The following is a 20,080-nucleotide window of genomic DNA, read 5'->3' as shown; positions in this document are numbered from 1 at the left end:
AGGATAGAAAAMGAAACTGTGGGGAGTCCTGGGTTCCTCAGTAATAAAGGCAGGGTATTTCTCAGTGACCTCTGATGCAAGCAGGAATTCTCTGCAGCATGAATGCATTTGGTTGTGGGTGGTTGTCCACTGTGGACTGAAAGATGTCAGAGAAACAGGCTGCTGGGAGTGGGCTGGGACTGCAAGGCATTGTCTCTGTGAGAGCAGCAAGGGTGAGATGCTCAAACAGCCACTAAACTGGCATTAATGCCCCATCAGAAAAGCACAGGTTCACCCTTAAAGCCTTGCTGTGAAGAAGCTGCTGCCCACCAACTGAGGAGAGTCCCAGCACGGTYGCAAAGGAGAACAAGAAACTCATGGAATTTTGTACAGAATCTCATATCTCTGTAGCTGCAGACAGGTCTACAGGTGGCAACAGATAAAGCCAGATAGTTCTGAGGGCTTCTGTTGTGGATATCAAGAAATAGCATGAACTAGAATATATTCCAGAAGTGAAAGTCCTTCCTGTCTCCAGGGAAGAATGAATCCTGCACCATTTCCTGCAGCTCCAGAAGTGTGCTGCACTGGTTAACCTATACAAATCTGAAATAAGCATCCTGCTTGGGGATCTGACCAGGGGAAGAAAATGGACATAACAGCTGTATGTTTTCAGTCATCTCTACAGTTCTGTTTAATCTAATTTCAAAAGATGCTTTTGATATGACTAGAGAGCAGAACAAAAGCAACTACATTAGGCTGCTGATAAGACCTGTTAAGAGCTGTTAAGACCTGTTCAACGACCAGAGAAACATACATTAAATGTAAGTCTACAGTCAAAGCCTACGGACATCACAGAGCTCCTCAGAGACCTCAGAAGATGACTTTGGCTATCCAGCTATGAATAGAGTCAATACCAAGCAGCAGCACTTTTTTTCTTAGGCACTTATGCAGTGTCTGAGACTTTTCTGCTTCCTTTACAAGAAGAAGCAACTGTTGTGAGGATTGTTAAAACAAAAACAAAAAAGAACCCCCAAAGCACTGCTTTATTTATTCACATGTGATCACTCAGTTCATCTCCAGATAACACTGCATGAAAAACAACTCTAGATGTTTAGTCTAATGACATGAGGAAGAAAACTTTTTTTTTTCAGAGTAAAGTGCAAAAAAATGCTGCTCATGAAAGACTGTCAGGGGAATGACAAAACTACCTTCATTGATCCAGCTGATCAGGTAATTTTATGGAACACTTAGATAAATTTCAATTATGAAAAAATGCTATTTTAAATATTTCTTTAAGAACAGAAAAATAACACTATGGTCCTCTCTCAAATAATAAATAAAGACAGTGTTTGGGGGACTGAAAACGCTAGAACGACATAAAAGGCTGAGGACTGCACTAGTTATGCTTACGATAATCCCAAGCCAAACTCTGGTCGAAGAAGACTCAAACTTCTGGCATGGATGACTGAAAAGCTTAGAACAGAACAGCTTATAACTCAGAATGTAAGTTTCTATTATGATTATTATTACCAAGAGCAATAGCTACCATTTGAACACCTTGATGAGAGAGAGGCCTCTCAGGACGGATAAAAGAGGCAGCACTAATGAACTTTAAGGTGCTATAACAGGTGAACTACTTGGTTTCCAGRGATGAAAGCGAAGAAGAATAGCAGTAAGATGATGGAATTTCTGGTGGTGAATAAAGAAGCGATTCATTTTAGGAAAAAAGAATCCATCATGTTTTAGCTGGCTAGGGAGGCACACCAGGAAGGAAATGGAGATACTTTTTGAGGAGTAAAATGGGAGTTGTAGGAATAGGAAGTGACAGGGAAGGTAGTCTAAAAATGCCTGGGGGAAACGTAGACAAACAGCACACTGACAGAGTGAAATAGAGCACAGCAATAAAGGTCCATCCAATACTGTTGACTTGAATGCACTTCAAGTCACATCCTTGGATACAGGACTGGACTTGTCAGGGAAAACGCACATGTACATCAATGAAGTACAACAGCAACAAAAAGGGAGCATTTCCTAGAAAGACTGGATTTTTTCACAGAAAAATAAACACGAATCACTTATGTTATATGGGAACTATGGGCTGGGGAGCTTCCCAGAAAGCCAGATGCCCCTGTTCCTAATTATTTATTATTCATCTCTACTTCAGGCCAAAATAAGGGTTGATTTATGGGAAATGACTTAGAAATTGTAATATGGAAATATGGGATGGATGATGATTAATGGAAGCTATGAGATGTGCCTGCAAACATGCAAAGGGCATAAACATCTATGAAGGGAAGGTTGAAGTGGGGTGACACTAATGTGTTTGCATGTAAGTAACTGAGTAAAGACATATTTCCTAATGGTAAGGGAATCAGATCGTGGAATAAACTTTGAGGAGAAGGTATGAGTAAGATGACGTTATCTACTACAACTTTATGCTTTGTTTTGCAGGTCTGATGGGATCTTAGATCTTCCTTTCTTGTTCCTTGTTAAAATATTCATACAAAGCAATGAGGTTCTGTTTTTAAGTACAAGCAGCCAAAAGTGTTTGAGAGAAGATACTTACATCGTGGCTTTTTTAACAATATCGCTTGGTAATAGAAGCGAATTTTGGATGGAGAACCACAAATTCCATTATACCCAATATCAGAAGCAAGCCTCTTTCAGTCTTAAAGCACAGTAATATAAACATACGCTCATGACATATGTTGACATATATGACATGTATAAACATAAGCTCACGACAGAGTTTGATGTATCTCTTTTGATACATCAAGAGTTTGCACAAATCACCTAAGCAACCATGACAGTCAGGCAGTAGTTGCTAGGAATTATTTTCAAACAGTTCATCCTTGCCTGAAGCACTGGAATGAACTAGAGGTTCCTGAGGTTCCCTGAAACCATAATTTCTATGGCTTGCAGATGAAAACGACTGCTGCAGTATAATAACTTTCACTACCTACTGTCTGGTAAGTCACAGATCATCTCCAGCACTATCCCATCTATGCTAAATTTAATTCTACTCAGCCTTAACTTTTCATGAGCTCAGTTATTTTACTGTAAATTACAATTCTGTTGTAATAGAATTACAATATTCTGCCTGCAGCAAGAATGTCATTTTTGCCTCACAACATTTTCATTTCACGTACAAACTTAGCACTGTGAAGCACATAAAGTCTCTGCCTCTCCAGCAGCCTCTCCTCCTCACCTGCTGGGAGCTGAGCTGCTGCTAGTAAGCGATGGCAAGCAGGGAGAGCACATAAATGGTGTGGGTCTGYAAGGGCCTCTGGCTGTCCTAGATCCTCCCAAACTGACATCACTGGGGGGCTCTGAATCCCAGTTTAAGGACAGTATATGGCCTAAAGTATCTATCAAGAGTGATGTCAGTTAATTACTACCCTGGGGATTCAGCATGGGTCGGTGCACTGTGAGTTAATGACTTCCAGGCATGATACTTGGCAGTGCTACCATTATATTTTGCAAGGAGACTTCAGTGTCTCYCAAGGAAGCCAATCAGCCAGAATGTTGTTGATATGCTGTTTGCTTGCCTGTTGCACAAGCCACTCTCTAAGTGAAACTCTCACTACCTATTTGTTGACCTTCCCTTCATTCTCTGTCTACCAATACATACTGATACATCAGATTTCACTCTTCAGCGAACCACATTGAGAATCAGGCCACATCCCTTTCCAAATGACAATTTTAGTTTTCTAAAGATGGGAGTTGACATGGCACTGGTGAATTCAGACACAGCTTTGAGATTTCTCTGAGGGTTTGAGGATTTCTATTGTCAGACAAGGCTATTGTGCTAAGGAAATGACTCCCAGCTGAAAGRGTGAGAAAATATTTTAAAGGACAGCTCAACAGTATTAAAAAAAGCTGCATACCCTGGCACCCTGGGGGATGAGCTGCTAACAAAGTTAGTGAGATGGAGTGGGACAACATTTGAGTGTCACAATAATTTCATTGCATAATCTTTGTCCTGCTTACCCCCAGCTCTCACGAAAGACAATGGAAGCATGGGGTGCTCAGTTCCTTGCAGGAGACACTAAGGGTCTTGCATCATCAAGTCCTTTTTTATTTTTTTTCTATAAGACTTTAAAAGTCAGAAATGCATTCTTGACTGCAAACTGACATTCAAAGTCTCACAAGGACAGATACCGCTCCCTTTGCCATAAAACTTTGGAGAGGACACAGTATGACTGTGAGGAATCTCATAGTAAAGCAAGCCCAAATAAACACAATTTGATTGAGTACGAAATGCAGTCATTCCATCAACAGATGAGCTGGGTTAATCCTTGTCTCTGCAGCCCCTCTCCCCTCGTGCTGGATACAGCTGGCTAATGAAGCTGCCACGCTGGACCTTCAAGCTCCTTACCATTTTACAGATGGACTTGGCCTCCTCAGAAAACTTATGGGAATACACTTCTTCCGTCTCCAGCACTCTCCTGTCCACCTCTTCCCTCTTCACCTTCTCCTTCCTTCCACGAAATGGTGATTGCCCAGCAATCATTTCATAGATGAGACAGCCTAGCCCCCAGTAGTCCGGGCTCAGTGTGTATCTCTGGTTGTTCAACACTTCTGGGGCTGCGGAGGAGAGAGATGGGTCTTGTCAAAACGCTTCCCATTTACATAGGCAAAACCCAATCCTGTCCCATTTTGGGAACTGAACACACACAGACACACACAGAATGGTGGGTAAAATATAAAAAATGACTTGCTGATTTCTGTTGAATGATTTATAGAAAATGCAGCGTGCTACATGCCATGTTCACATACAAGCTCAGGGCAATTAAAAAACAAAAACAAAAAGAAGTTGAAGCTAAGTGTTAAGGAGAGGGCCATTCTTAAGTCTTTCCAGATTTCTCCATTTAGAAAGAAATGACACGCAAACACACATCCTGTAAACAACAGAGACTTTTCTCCAAAAACAAATTCTGTCTTTTCAGTGAATTTATAGCTTTTTTTTCCCTTTAAATGCAAATCCAGTTGTTTTGTCTTGCAAACACCCAGTCTGCCTTGGGCAAATCAGCACTTTCCTACAGGCACGGACACACTCATACCCACACATGGAGAGCACCCACAGCCTTACAGTGAGATAAGAGACTGCAAAAATAATGACTGATGTGCTTGCTTGCATTAAAATCTCCATATGCTGCAACAGTGTTTCGTTCCTATTTAGTCAAATAAGTTATTTATATATCTGTACATAGTTGGTAGCCAAATAAGTGTAGTAAGTGGTTAAGTGTCATTATTCCAAGAAAAATGTCCACACAGAGAAGGCGTGGAAACAACTAGACTGAGCTTAGAAAACATGTTTAGTTTAATCAGGGAATGCTTTGTTTTATCCCCATACAAATCTCTACTTGCCTCTAAGGGCTCCCTGTGCCCAAACAGCAAAACATTTATGCAGACTTAACGACTTCATGATAAACATGCAATATGCATGATATATTACCTTTTAACTAATAAACAAAGCAGTAAATAGAAAGAGACCTTTTCTTTCTTTTATGCATATAACCCTCTTGGAAAAAAAATCCATGTTACAGTAAATAGAAACCCAGTTATTGTCACTTGTAAATTGTTTTATAAGCTGATACAGAATTATAGACCAGTTTCTGCCAGTCTCATTAGGAGCTGCTGTGGTCCTTCCTGCTCCCTACTTCTGATTTCCACCAGTACGACTACCTGGTGGGCTGCTTCAGGGAACAGAACCAGCTGGATGTAAATCTTTTTCTTATTAGTATTTTATTTATTTTTTGTGTAATCCTGCATGGCAGAAATATCTTCAAAATCCAAGTAATCTCAGTAAGTTATCACCAAGATGAGCTAGTGAGGACTTACCCATATACCCAACTGTTCCTACCCTTCCGCGGATTGATTCGCCCTCAGGAATTTTAACAGCTAGACCCAAATCTGATATTCTAATGTGACCTGCAAGGAAAAAAAGAAATAAAACAACACAGATATATATAAGAATATGACTCCAAAATAGCCAGAAAACGTAACTGTTGTCACCACTGCTTCACTTTTGCAATTTACTGATCTGACATTTTAAGAAATAAGCATTCCAAATCACTGAATTGGAACGATTTAATTGATAAGGAAAAGAGGAATTATTAAGGATGCTATTACTCAGTGAAATTAATTCTAACAGTGAGGCTGAGGACTAGAGTGGATTGGGTTGGATATTTTAAAACAATTTGAAAAAAAAGCAATAAAGAGCACAGAGTAGGGAAGTATCTTGAACTGATCACGGTGGATGGATGGGCTGACCTAATTCTGCAGCTCGGTGATGGCTGGAGGGGCTACATCTGGTTCATAACTCAGCATGAGATTGGATTATCGCTGCCTTCAGCAGCAAAGAGGTACCTGGGCTTGCACAAAGCGAGCACAGAGCTCAGCACAGGCTGACAGCACTTCTGACAGCAGAGCACAGATTCAGAAGCCACCACTTCCTTAATCGTGTCGGCCTCATAACAATAAGGATGGGAAACAATGCAGTAAAGGCAGGGGCCATCTCGGGGCTCACGAACACCCTGCAGTGCAGCACGGCTCTGTTCCACCCGTGCTGCAAGCGCTGGGACTTCATCTGTCCCAAGACCCCGGTACTAGCCCACGCTGAGCCTCCTACTCGCTCCAGGGCACTACCTGCCCTTTGCAGCACACATCCTAAACCTCACTTCAGCTACTTTATTGTGAAGGAACCTCTGTGAACCCCTCAGACTTACCATAATCATCCAGCAGGATATTTTCCGGCTTCAAATCTCTGAGAAGGAAAGACAGCAGTTATTTGCATGGAGCTGGTTTTGATAATACAAGCACAGGACAGTGTGCAAATGCTTTTATTACCACTAATAAACCAACGGGTGTCAACTCATACAGTGAAGAACTCACAAAACCAACACAACTTTCTACAACTCCCTTCACAGGCAGACTGAAACCATATGTCTTCTTCTAAACCGAAGTTACTTGTTTTTCACTAAGCTGAGCTTTTACTTCATAATCCGCTCTGTAACAGATTGATCCATCTAAATCAGTAAGCCCTACAAATGAAACCTTGTAATCCTGTGTGTTGTTAAAGCTCGGTAACATTTCCTGTTATAAAATCTTCTATTAAAATAAAAATTTTAGAAAATTTAACATATTTTATTTGCATTTAAAAATGGATAAAGTAATCATTTGGGTTCAGTTTTTCTATACTTAGTATCTCAGGTTTAATATGTGAAGGTGAGTGTGTATTTGTGTGTATATATATAATAATTTCAGCAAAAACGGTTCAACTAGCTTGGAAAGTAAGATGGGGGCAGAGAGGGGAACGCTTTGCACAGACTGAAATTCTTCTTGCAAGCATCTGTGAAACTCTAGTGTCTCTGTGGTTTGGAGCAATGCCACAAAAATTGGCAAGGTGGTCCCTCTGATGTCAGAGATGTGCCTTTTGCTGTTCCTCTGAAAAAAAAAAATATCCCAAATCTGGCCAAGGTATAAACTTCTGAAAAAATCTCAGTTTTCCTGTATTTAGCAGAGCCCCRGCAGGTCACCTGGGTGGACCGAGGTGCTGCACCGGGTGCTGCTCCTAGGTGCTGCCCAGCCAGCCGTGCCCGTCCCCTCGTGCGCCCAAGGCCACCCCACCTGCTCCTGTGGAGAGGTGCCCAACTCGGCACCTGTGGCTGCTGCTCCCGGCTGCACTGCTGCCAAGCCAGGAACCAGCTTTCCATGCTTTCCGTGCTCCCTTTGCAGATGGCCTCAAACAGGGACGAAGCGAGAAGGCAGGGGAAAGCACTGCTTCAAGCCCAACACTCTGTCCTGACTTATCTGATTGACTCCTACTGCAACGCAGCAATTCAGCCTGGTGCAAAGAAGGGTTTGGTCTCGTCTCTTTTAAGGCTCCCTTGCATTTCCGAAGTAGCTTTATCCCGTTAGCTTCCCAGCAAGACGCATTTGTTTTCAAAGAGCAAGGGGGGAATGTATAAGAGAAACCCTTGCAACCAGAGCTGTGTTGCACACAGCCTGTGCAAAAGTCTGCCTTGTGTTTCAAACTCTAGTGCCTCGAGTTTTCCTGTGCCTTGAGTTTTCCTGTGAATTGAATCTTCCTGTGAATAGTTTCGGCAAGGCTGAGTGAAATCTCTGAATCTATCTTGTTCTTATTTGTTATCTGAGTACTGTGCACAATCTCCTCTTCTTGCTTGCTTCAGGCCTTCTCGACCTCTCCAGATAAACCTCACTGAGTGGCTGGTGGCACCAAGTCTCCTTTTCAAATCAGCAACGCTGATATATGTGAGGGGCACCTGAATGCTGAGGAGAATCCCCGAATTAGTTTAACATGTTACTGTAGGCTTTCCCCTCCGTGTCAGCAGAAAACKTCCAATATTGGAGCAACACAGTCTAAGGCACTTGCCACATTTTTAAAAAATACATTCTCAATCTCACAGGAACTATTTCCACTGGAACTTAGACTTCATCACCTACTTCACCTTCCACTCCAGATGAGTCCAATTTAACATTGTAACTATGGCTAAATGGAAAAAAAAAAAGAAASAAGTTTTGCATGTAAGTTCAAAAATGATGATTTCTTTGAGTAAGAGGTTTCATGGGGACTCTGAGGACAGCAGTTTAGCTCTTATAGTCCGTTGTGATTTGGGGCAATTAAGGCAGCCTTTCCTTCCCCCTAGACTTCAGTTGTCTTTTCCATTTTCAGATGGAAGGTCCTCTGGACCCAGGATTCCAACTCACTCCAGCTCCTCTGGATCAAAGACTCTTTCCTTTTCATGACTAGTGCTTGAAAGTTTCAAGGAGAAATGTAATATTTGCATTGAAATATCTGGAAGAAATAAAAACCCTCTGTGGACACAGCTACACAGAAGGACACTTCATATGGTATAGCTTATTCCTATTCCCATATGTAAGTTGGCTGCACCTAAAGACACCAAAACATATTTATTTTGCTGGTACTGCCCCCATGCTAGAAAGGCTACAAGACATTTTATAGACCCATATAGAGGCCAGCATAAACAGTACAATTCACCATGGCAGACCAGGCTTAACTATATATTTGTGTAATGTCTAGGACAACGTGATCCTGATACTCACTGGTTCACTGCTATATTATCTATATATTTTATCTATATTATATATATAAGTGTAGGTGTGCATATTATATAAATACAATATAATATATATTATCTATGACATACGCATACACACATATACATAATTTGAGGTGGATGAAAATCTTTTTATGTTTGTTTTCCACCAAGAGTTGACCTTTACTAGCATGCTGCAGTTCAGAAGTGTGGTGTAAGGTCCCTGTTTGGCAAAGAAATTCTGAGCTACACATCTCACTCCGATCCTGGAAGGTGGCTCGGTTGGTCTCTCACGTCATGTAAGCAGCGTGCTTCACTTCTCTGTGAAATGGGTGGCATTTTGGATTGTGGTGATTTACTCACAGACATTCTGTTTGTGAAAATGAAAACAAGTCTAAGGACTAAATGTTTTGCTATGAATTATTCACCTTGATAAAAGTGTACCGTTTCATTGGTATATTTTGTTGACCTATCTAGCACTTGCACATGTCCCAAAACACTTTGGGACATATTGGGAAATATAACAAATAAGGAGTCTATGCAGATGCTCCTAAAATACTGCTAGAAAATGTCACCTACACAGATATAATGTCATTCATGACCAAAATAAATGTGCCATCTGAGGTGCAAGCTAGCAGCCCTTATAGGAATACCAGGAAACAACTGGTTATGGAAGCGGGATGCCAGTTCTCTCAGAGCCCCAGCCTGTTTTGGGTGGGCAGTACTAATACATTTCACTAGGCAGTGCCATTAYTGTGGCATTTTAACTGCTGTGCTATGAATGTATTTTCATCACTTAAAGTAAGCTTGTGTTCTATATTTTCTAACACTTTGTCGCACCTCCGAAGACTTCTCTGAATGTGGCAGGATGATTTTTGAGGATAAGGAAAGTCATCATCTGATTTTGCAATTGACATTAAACACCTAATTCCATTTTATTCCTTGGAAAAATCTTCTGAGCTTGTGCCAACTAAACCAACATATTACCTATTACTAAACCAACATATTACCTTCTTTATGACAACTAGCACCAAGTGACCACTCCAAGGAGCAACAGTGTGCTGATTTCTACGTGTACAAGCAGCATACACCCAAGGCTTATTGTAGGCATATCAATGATTGAAAGTGTGGTTAAATTTTTTAAGAAAGCATATTATTATCTATTAATCATTGTCACAGTGAGTTGTATGGCTGCAAACGTGCCTCCATCCATGTCTGCTGTATTATGGCCACCATCACAATCTAGTCTAGCTAATTAAACTGGAGTTTTCCTGTCCTTGGGCATAAATCCATGCCCTTGGGTTGAAATACCCTGCTGTTTTACTCAGTCTGCTGGAAGGAGGACAGATCCCCCAGTGCCTGCAGGACGCTGCTGGCCAGCATCATGGCTCTGCTGTGAGCACAAACGAAAGACCCAGAGACCGCCTCACTCTGCAGAGGCTGAAGAAGGGAYAGAGGCAGCGAGGAGGGAGCAGATCTGTCACAGGGCCCAAAGCAGCAGCTGTGCCTGGGCAGAAGGCACATTGTGCTGGGGAGAAAACACAGAGCGGGGTCTGGTTGCCACCCCAACGGAGCAGGGCTGGACTGCCCACTTGCCAAACCGACCTCTCCTTGGCCTGCAGGCAAGGTGGACCATTTGTGCAGAGCTCTCTGGACTTCAGAGGTTAGAGCTGYTCCACCACAGAGAGAAGAACCAGCCAGACCAACCTGCCATGGTTAATGGGCTGTGATGATGCTGCCTGTGGAGGTGGCTGGGAGGGAGCTCCTTTGGTCTGAGACCATGAAGAGCAAGTACAGCACAAGGGCAAGGAGCCTCCAGCAACCCCATGTCTGCCTAACATTTATAGTCTACTCCTCCAAGGGTAGAAGAGATGTTGGCTTTTCTATATCTGACATGCTAAAACCAATAATGCAATACACTACTACTACTAATCTGACTACCTACAAGGGAGACTTGAACTAAATAATCTCTGTTCTGTACCAACTTGCAACTAGGTTTTGTAATAAACCCCCTTTAAAGGAACTTCCATAGTTTTCCTTAGTACACTCAGTGCCTGCTGAGATAGGATTTGGGAAGCTTTAGGTTAGTTCAATGGGATTTAGACAGAAGGTATTTCCATTATTACTGAATCATGTCCAGGCTCTGAGAAATCCAAGTGTAAGCACTAATGTATCTAAACCACATTTTACTAAAACAAGCATGTAGGAGGGATGCAGAAAATTCTTCTCCACTTGCAAAAGACATCCTAAGATTTTAGGAGAAGCTTACCTGTACACAGTGTTTTCTCTGTGTAGGTCTTCTAAGCCACAAAGGATCTCTGCTGCATAAAACAAAGCTCGTTCTTCCTCAAAGCCTGGGTTTCCCATGTTGTAGATATGAAACTTCAAGTCACCTCCATTCATTATGGTCAGAACTAAGCACAGTGCATCCTTTGTTTCATAGGCATAGGCTAAATTGACCTAGGAAAACATTGGTAGCATAATTGTGACCGTTCAGTTGTCTGCTAAGAGGAAACTGCTGACTTTTTCATTTAAAGAAATGACTTGCAAAGGAAGAATACATTGTGTAGTAACCAAAGATAACCAGATTTGACACAGGCCTTTTCACAACAGCAAATTTACAATTAAAATATAGCAAAATCAGATATTAAAATGTTACAGGTTACTTATCAGAGAGCATTAACTTTAGTGGAGGAAGAACTTCATAGGGTGGGCAAATCTATTAAATTTAGGCATACTTTTCCAGGTAAGAGAAATCTTAACAGCCAAAGACATCACACCTCCTGCTGCTCCATCCAGCTGGCAACAAAACCTCATCCCAGGAAGGTGCAAACTGCCTGTTCCTATGCCTATAATTCCCTATATGCAGTYTGCTCTTCTCAGACTGCCCATTGCAGAGACACGAAGCTCTGTGCCAGCCCTGCAAGGCCACGCTGGGTACCCCAGGAATGGGTGGACATAGGTTTTTTTTTATGTGTGCCACTGTATCTGCTTCTCCCAGATGTAAGTAAACATGGTACTTTTGTGTGTGCTGTAGTCACAGTATTTCCTAAAATAAGTAATAAAAATGTGGCAGATACAGAGATAATGACATTTTTTAATCTAAGGCAAGTTTTTAAAGACACTAGATCAAACTGGCAGAACTCATAATAACTAGGAAAACGCTAAGTCCAGATCCATATCGCTGGCTAGGTGCTCTTGGCCAGGCTCTCCTGCTTTACTCCATTTGCATTTCCTTCAATCTCAGCCTCCTTCCTTTCTCACAGGCATTGGGATTTCAGGTAATCACTCTGGATAAAAATAGCTCCGCCTGATGCAACCCTGATGCAAGGCAAGGTTGTAAAGAGCATTATGTTCCCATGGCAAAAGCAGGCGCCGTGTTTGGTGCTTTTCTCACAGACCCCRGGCTAAAAGCGAGGCTCAGCACATGTGTGTGCAGAAGGGCGAAGGTGGAAGGAGCAGGGAATCAGCTCCAGAGGCCTTTTATGTAACAGCAAGTTGGAAGAGGCACCAGACTCAACAACAGACATGGTGCTCAGCAGGTGACCACAGCATTCATCTCCAGAGATTTCAATACTCACTACGAACTGGCTATTGACTTTTTCCAAAATCTGCTTTTCATTTAGTGCCATGGATTCGCCTTTCCTCTTTTTTATTCTCTTCTTCTCTAATCTTTTGCAGGCATACATCTTCCCTGTTGCTCGGACTTGGCAGGCGCAGACCTGAGAATTAAGGAGAACAATTGCTTGGGTAAGTCAAAGAAAACACGTTGTCTGGGTAGCACTTTGCTGCTCACAATCTGACCCAATTTAGTCCTTTTAAGGCTAGAGACGGCGCTGCAGTGAATTTGGCCTAGGCGGGGGCATCTGGGGAGCCGATGCCGTTTCCAAACCCGCTGTGTAGCTCTGGTTTAATTACTTCACTTTCCTCCGCCTGCTTCCTCTCCCACCTCCTTTTGTCTGTTTAGATTGTAATCTGCTCCCGAGTCCTGTCTGGGGCTGCTCGGAGCGCGGGAGGCACCGACCTGGAGCCATTAGTGAAACACAAATAAGGGTGTGACCCTCATTCCACAGTAAGTAAAACAGGCAGATGAAAAATAATGTTTGAAAGGGTCTTTGGAGATTACAGAGTCATGAGAGGTTAAGCGAAACTGTCACAATTAAGTGAAAATCAGCATCTGCCTMGTCGGGCTTCTGTAACCTGCACTGCCTGGGAAGTAAGGAACGTTTTTAAGAGAAGCTTTTGGAATTACTCACCTCCCCAAAGCCACCTTTCCCTAGTACCCTGTACTGCCTGAACGTGTTTTTCGTTACTGGTTGCCTGGAAGGGGAGGAAATGAAAAAGACATGTTACGTTTAATGCACTCTCTGTGATTTATTTATTTCAGAGCATACTTTTGAAAAGCAAAATAGATAAATATTATGTAATCGTATTATTTCAAGGTAATCACATTATAGAATATAATATATAATTATGTAATCACATTACTTCAATACTATGTATGGCTTGAACTTTTCAATTCCAACATATTAAGCTGTAATAAAATACAACACATTAGTGAGTCATCAGTATAATTTCTGATAGAATCTCAGGGCTAAAGAGGGTCCTGGATCTCCATCACATGGTTTGGCCTTTGCTAAGCAAAGAGGAGGCCTAGGAGCTTGTGAGCACAATTCACTCCATGGATCACTTCATGAAACACAGAAATCTTTTAAAGCTTATTTTGCCCGGTCCTCTGGCCGAGAAAAAGAGATCTACAATTCAATCCACCACAAAAGCATCTCCGTTTTCTTGACCTTAAGCAAAACAGGAAATTGATAGGAAACAAGCAAAAAACAATCCTGGGAACGGTTGGGGTGGGATGGGATTGCATTCACGGAGCTGCAAGCAGGAAGCCGGGCTCGAAGCCCTTCCGGCCCAGCTTCAGCCACCTGCCTCTGGGGACACTAGCGTGGGGCAAAAGAAGAGGAAAAGAATCTCTGTCCTTTGAGCATGCGAAACGAATTTGCCCAAACCATTCACCTGACAAGGAAGCGCTTGCATTTGGTTTCTTTTGGGAATTTACCACTGAGTCTTGCTCTGTTTTGTTTGGTTTTGCTGGTGAGTCAGCTGGGGACCACACTCTGCGAATCGCGTTCTGATTAAGGGCCAAACCATGAGCCAAATTAAGAACGAAATAAATCCCTTTCTCCTTGTGAGAGGAGGGYTCCCTACCTCATGGATTTTGTTTGGTCTCACTATCCTAGAAGAGTATCTTCAGCGGGACCATGTCCCTCCTGGGGCAGCACAAACAGCTCTCCTGGGAGATCCTTGTGCCACGGAGCACAGGGCGGGCAGGGATATCCCAGGGATGACAGACAGGGTCAAGACAGATACTGACCCAGCACAGACATTGCCATGCCCCTGGTTTGGAGGTTGGATATGCCAAGTCTGGGAGAGATGTGCGATCCTGGCCTGTGACCATGCCCATGGCCACCCCGGTGCAGGTCATGATGGAGAGGTCCCATCAGGAGAGCCTGGTGGGCAGGGCTGTTGATGGCAGAGCAATCAACGTTGATCAATGTTGATCACCCAAGAAGCGGCTCAGAGCAGGACAGAGGCTGCAGCCCTGACCTGTGCACACAAGAGATGTGGGCACTGGGCCAAGAGAGCAGGAACCAAAGGACCAAGTGACCCAGCTTCATGCTTGATGCCCTGCCCTCTCTCCGGTGCTACCAGGAAGGCCAGAAAGTTGTTGTTTTTTTTTTTTTTTTTTTTTTTTGGGACCTGGTTTCTAAAATCATTTTGGAAAAGTTTCTGCACAACCATATCAGCTCAATCACTATTTTATAGGATTTCCACAAAATTCAGATGTACCAAAAGTGCTCTGAACCTAAATGAAACTTTTACATCATCTGTTATCATTAAGGTTTCATAATGTGTCAGAGAAAGGACTTTGGTTTCTGAGACGTCACATTTTATAGCCTTGCTCGCTTGCTCAGTCACTCTCTCTCTCTATTTATCTATCTATCTATTTACCATTGAGGAATTAAAATGATACTAGCAGTCACTAATGAATATTCATAAGAACCCTACAGTAGTTTTGTCTTGCTTTTGGCGGGAAGCCAGCCAGCAGAGGGAGCACAATAACGTGGCTGTGCTAACAGCCTTGATGATGAGGTTGATGACAATAGGAATAAATGTTAGAGTGAATTATTTCATTTATGTTCATTATTACTTTTAAAAAGAAAAGTGGAGGAAGAAAAACATGCAAAAGGCCAAAACTAAAAGAGGAAAAGATGCTATTTTCAGACTTCTAAGACGATAGTGCCAATGCTATTAGGGTTAAAAGCAACAATTAGCAATGATAACTACATGCTCAACAATGTCCCTGGAATTAATGGACTGCTGGACTCTTCTGTCRGAGCCAGCGGGCTGTCAGAGTGAGCTGTTGATCATTCCATGCTACTAATATCTCTTTGTTAATCCTAAAAACAGCTCTCCCAGCTTCTTAAGCTGGATGGGCACCTCCGAAGATAGCTTGTCACRTTTGCCAGGGGAATGAAAAAGACATCCTCAAAGCATTTGAGAAAATTCCCTATCCTACATGTGAAAGCTGATAGGAAATAGCCTGGCTACAGATGAATCACCTGATTTTTTTTTAAATTGAAATGGAAGAGTAAATGCTGGATTCAGTAAAGACAGCACACGGAGCACGTCTTGGCATGAAATGGTTGCTCTCCTCTCCCCACTACTTCCCTTCCTTCTCATGCGCCAGCTTTGTAGCTTTCCAGGGAATGTAACTGGCACAGCTCCCTGGATCTCTGAGGCATTATGCCCATAGACACCTCTAAGGAACCTGGCCATAACTCATCTCCCACAATTAATTCAATTTGTGGCAACCAGGGCGTCTCTCTGCTCAAGGTCACTGTTACCCAGCAGCGTGAGTCAGTCTGCAGCACTCACAAGCAATGAAAAAGCAAAGCCCCTTCCCTGCAAATGAAGACCCCTAAGGATATCTCATTATTAAGTGTGATCATAAACGTCTAGCCAATAATATGGTGCCAATATATGCTGTGTTTGAGTCTGTTTACAGTGATGTTGATAATGGTGATAATTGGTCCAGATAAAAAGCCATATTCAGAGCAGCTAAGCGGGAAGACTGAAATTGTTGAAYGTATTTTAATCATACCTAATGTGCTGGTCATTTAGCAGCAGAACACCTGAGCTTTAGAGGACCAAACAAGCTCCCTGGAATGGATTCCTGCTTTAATATTTACTTCCCTATCAAGCAGCATCTGGTTCATTCTTGCTTGGGCTCACTGCAAATGTGAAAGCCAGAGACTGGATGGGTATCTTATATTTAGCATTACAGATGCACAAGGGTAGGTTATGAACAAGCATAATATACCCTTCAAAACCTTCTCCACATATGTAGCTCATGGTGAAAGGACCTACACTGAAATTTGTTGCAAAATTTTGTCAAAACACACAGATCTGCATTATCTCAACTGTCATATTTTGACTGAATTCTAGAAGCTTTGCATGGAAAATGAAAATATACCTTTTATTTTCATTTTGAACTAAAAAAAAGAAGATAGCAACACTTACCTTTCCAGCCACTTCCACTGCAGAAACCTGTCGAAGTACATGCTGTTTAGGTATTCTTGGAATGGTTCCCCACTGAGGTGGTCAAGGACAGATCTATCTCAGATGAAAAGGATATATAAGCATTTTATAATCCTGAATTTGGAGCAAAAGACAAATTAAACAAGTGGAAAAAAATCCAGACTGCTTGTAAATCAGGGTCATTTCCCTTCCACTTTATTTTCTATTTTATTTTACTCACGGTTTCAATCATTAAACACTACTTGGGAACTAAGCGATGTTCTTATATTATTTCATAATAGGAGGCCTTATACAAGCTGAGTGCTGTTAGGCACAGAGGCTGTTAGCCACAAGGGAACTAATATCTTAGTTTCTGTTAGTAAATTAAGACTGACTTAACCCTGCTCTGCCAGGAACAGAACTCCTAAACTCTGGGGAATGTTCAATCTGGATCCAAAATTCCTGGCTGAGGCCCATTTTCCTCAGAAAAGAGGCCATCAGAGGTGGTGTTTTGAGTAAAACAAACAAACAAACAAATCTCAGAAGAAATAACAAATGTGCTTAAAGTCAAGGGGCTTTCCCTGACAGCTGTGTGCCTTGCAAAAACAAAGTGAGTGAGTTGGGGAATYTGGGTCTGCATCAAGTGAGAATTTGGGGGGATCACACAGTGGATGCAAAGTCTTGGTGCAAAGGCCCATCTGCAAATGTGACAAATGGATTTGTTGTCTGCGAGAGGCCACAAGCAGCCCCAGAYGGAGAGACCTGCAGTAAGGAAGGCTGGGGCTCAGAGCTGAGAAGACAGGCTGCTTACGGCAACCATTTCTTAACAGCAAAAATTCTTCTTAAAGAATTCTTCTTTTTAATACAAAATACTATTTAGAAAAAAAAACTGATATAAATTATTTTTTATAAATATCTAGAATTTTTTTCTGGAGGAGAAAATTCTCTGCACAACTATTCTGGTTAGAGAAAGGATAACCATGTCTCATCCTGATACGGTTCTAGGAATGAGCAAACCATTCAGAATGAAAAATGTGCCCCCGCAGTTTAGTTCTGCACCATTCTTTAATTACAATTTGTAAGTTTTTTGGAAACTTTCAGATTTACATTTTTACATTTAATTTTACATTAATAATTCTTGATCCATAGGTTTGCAAGAAGTAGGTGATTGCAAGTATTCAATATTCAGAAGTCAAATGGCTGTTGCCTTCATCAGCTTTGACTGGACACAGGTCGCTCAGTATACATCTTACGGAGAAGAAATATTCTCCATAAATGGATTCAAGTTTACAAAAAAAAAAAAATCTGTGTTAATAAGGTTTAGAAAAGGTCCAAATCAGACCCCAAATTACAGAGGAAATTAGTAGGGGGCAGATAGAGGAACACAGTCTAAATGCTGAAGGTCAAAGCAGAAGCACGTGTACATTTACACATACATTTTTCTCGCATATTGATCTTATCTGGGAGGATTTGTCTGAAACTCATCCCCGCTCTGCTCCCACGGGATGTCAAGTTTCATACTTGTGCGCACGCTTCCCTTTTTTGGTTTGACTGAGAACACTTCCAAAATTAACGCTGCTCAATGCGTGGAGCAACAGCAAGCTCTTAAAACTCCCTTTTGACCCSAGCTCGGTCCATGTGAAACCATCAGCATGTTTATCAGCGAGGTCTCAAAAGTGGCTAATTTATCTGTTTCAGTCCACAACAAGGACTGGCTGCCTGTGAATAAGAGCCTGAATTAAGTGGTATCCGACGCTAGCCAATTCAATTCAGTTAATTAAAAGCTTCACGAACTTTCAAAAACAATAGCTGCCTTTCACCAGCCGCTTGCTTTTTAGTTCCCTCTTTGGCACCGGCAAGGCACATTCTGGAGCAAACTGTCAGCTCTGGAATTGATGTCAGGAATGGGCGCAGCCCCGGGGGTTACGTCCCCCACGGCTCTGCCTTTGTCACCGTGCCTGGTGCCTGCGAGTGGTGCGAGTTACACGAACATCTCAACGCGACGCGGGGCCAAAGCGAGTGAACTCGGCACAAGAGGAGGCCAGAAATAACCCCACATCTCCTACCAACGCAAAGAATAACTGAAAACAGAAAAGGTCAATGAAATGAGTCAAAACAATGAATGACAGCGGAGCAAATTTTACAAATCCCCATTACATCACCCAGGGAAAACAAACCGTGCTCAGCCAGAAACCACACGGGCTGGCTTGCGATGATCCCTCCTTTTCATATTTTTATTGGTTTATGATCTACTGGYGTGCGCGTCCGAGGGCCGGCATTTGCAAATGCAAATCGCATACCTGGAGCTTTAGGGCATAATAGCACAAAGCGCCTCGCCGCTGCAAAACCTGATAAGCCTTTTCCCAGACAAAGCACGAAATAATGGACGCACATTTGAGCTCCGCAGGCAGACAGCAAGCATTAAAAAAGCCTCATTCTCCCGTTGAAGATTTTCTGGAAAAGCCACGCGGAGCAAGTTTGCACATTCCTCTGTCTAAATGGACTGTATAGCCACTTAATTTTTATTCACTTTGAAACAGAGATGTTTTCTTTGGATACATTATCATTGTAGCTCTTTTCACACAGCACGAAATCTATGGCTGGTTTCCTTGGCTGGAACACTCGGTCAAATACCTGAAACACTAAGTGCCTGTGTGTAGTGTATATAAAGGCATGAAAATATTTATTATATTTTGTTCAGATGAAATAACTGCACCATTTGTCAGTGATGTCTCTCAGATCCTGAATGTACGTCGAAAATACACGATTCACGTGCAAATTCCAACTTCTTACCTGGCACATTCCTCACAAGCTGCTGACTGCAGCCGTGGGACCTCTGGATATCAAGTTATACTTACTTTGTGCACTGAGAGAACAGCTCTTTGCMGGGACTGACTTCGAGTTTTTCCTCTGTCTGCTGGATAAGATCTGGACTGACATCTGGAACATAAGCTGGAGACTGGGGAGAGAACAGAGGGGCACATTATCGCTGCGACGAGGTGCAGATTCTCCCCTCTTAACATGTAAAAGACACATTCATTATTTAGGCCCTGAGTTGCTCCAGTTCAGTTCCAGCGGTTGTGTAAAAGCAATGAGACTTTACGTCAAACAGCAGTAAAATAGGATACGGTGGTAACTTACTCCACATTCCACTCTATCCTCATATTGCTTTTTTTTGCCTTCTTCGGTGCCTTCACCTCCTTTCCCAGGCTCATGAATATGCAGGACCCATCCCTTGCCAGGTCTTTGAACTGCTCCCTTGCATCCCATGAAAATGTGCTGGACTGAACTGAGTACGAGCCATTCTCTTAAACAAAAGAGAATTTGCCCAGTGTTTTCACTCCATTGATGATTCATTGTGCTGTCTGAAAAACCCATCTTTTCTTTTTTTCCCCCCAGCAAGATTTCAAAGAAAAACAAGAGCAGAGCAT

General features: G+C 42.4%; 1 protein-coding gene across 1 annotated transcript in view; it reads right to left on the bottom strand.

Moving 5' to 3' along the window:
* GRK5 (G protein-coupled receptor kinase 5) overlaps nucleotides 1–19,548 on the bottom strand; it is a 29,622-nt gene extending 10,074 nt beyond the window's left edge. Inside the window, exons 1-8 of the mRNA XM_026050750.1 lie at nucleotides 19,508–19,548; nucleotides 16,653–16,749; nucleotides 13,319–13,382; nucleotides 12,644–12,784; nucleotides 11,332–11,522; nucleotides 6,711–6,748; nucleotides 5,824–5,913; nucleotides 4,358–4,566 (exon numbers count right to left, since the gene is read on the bottom strand). Coding sequence (XP_025906535.1) covers nucleotides 4,358–4,566; nucleotides 5,824–5,913; nucleotides 6,711–6,748; nucleotides 11,332–11,522; nucleotides 12,644–12,784; nucleotides 13,319–13,382; nucleotides 16,653–16,693 — 774 coding nt within the window. The 5' untranslated portion in view covers nucleotides 16,694–16,749; nucleotides 19,508–19,548. The remainder of the gene's footprint in view (nucleotides 1–4,357; nucleotides 4,567–5,823; nucleotides 5,914–6,710; nucleotides 6,749–11,331; nucleotides 11,523–12,643; nucleotides 12,785–13,318; nucleotides 13,383–16,652; nucleotides 16,750–19,507) is intronic.
* Nucleotides 19,549–20,080: the final 532 nt, after the last annotated feature.

This window comes from Nothoprocta perdicaria, unplaced genomic scaffold, assembly GCF_003342845.1.
Source record: "Nothoprocta perdicaria isolate Ctin4 unplaced genomic scaffold, notPer1 scaffold_7, whole genome shotgun sequence".
In the NCBI taxonomy this organism is placed as follows: domain Eukaryota; kingdom Metazoa; phylum Chordata; class Aves; order Tinamiformes; family Tinamidae; genus Nothoprocta; species Nothoprocta perdicaria.
The sequence above is the reverse complement of the archived record's forward strand: the minus strand, read 5'-3'. Positions and strand labels throughout refer to the sequence as shown.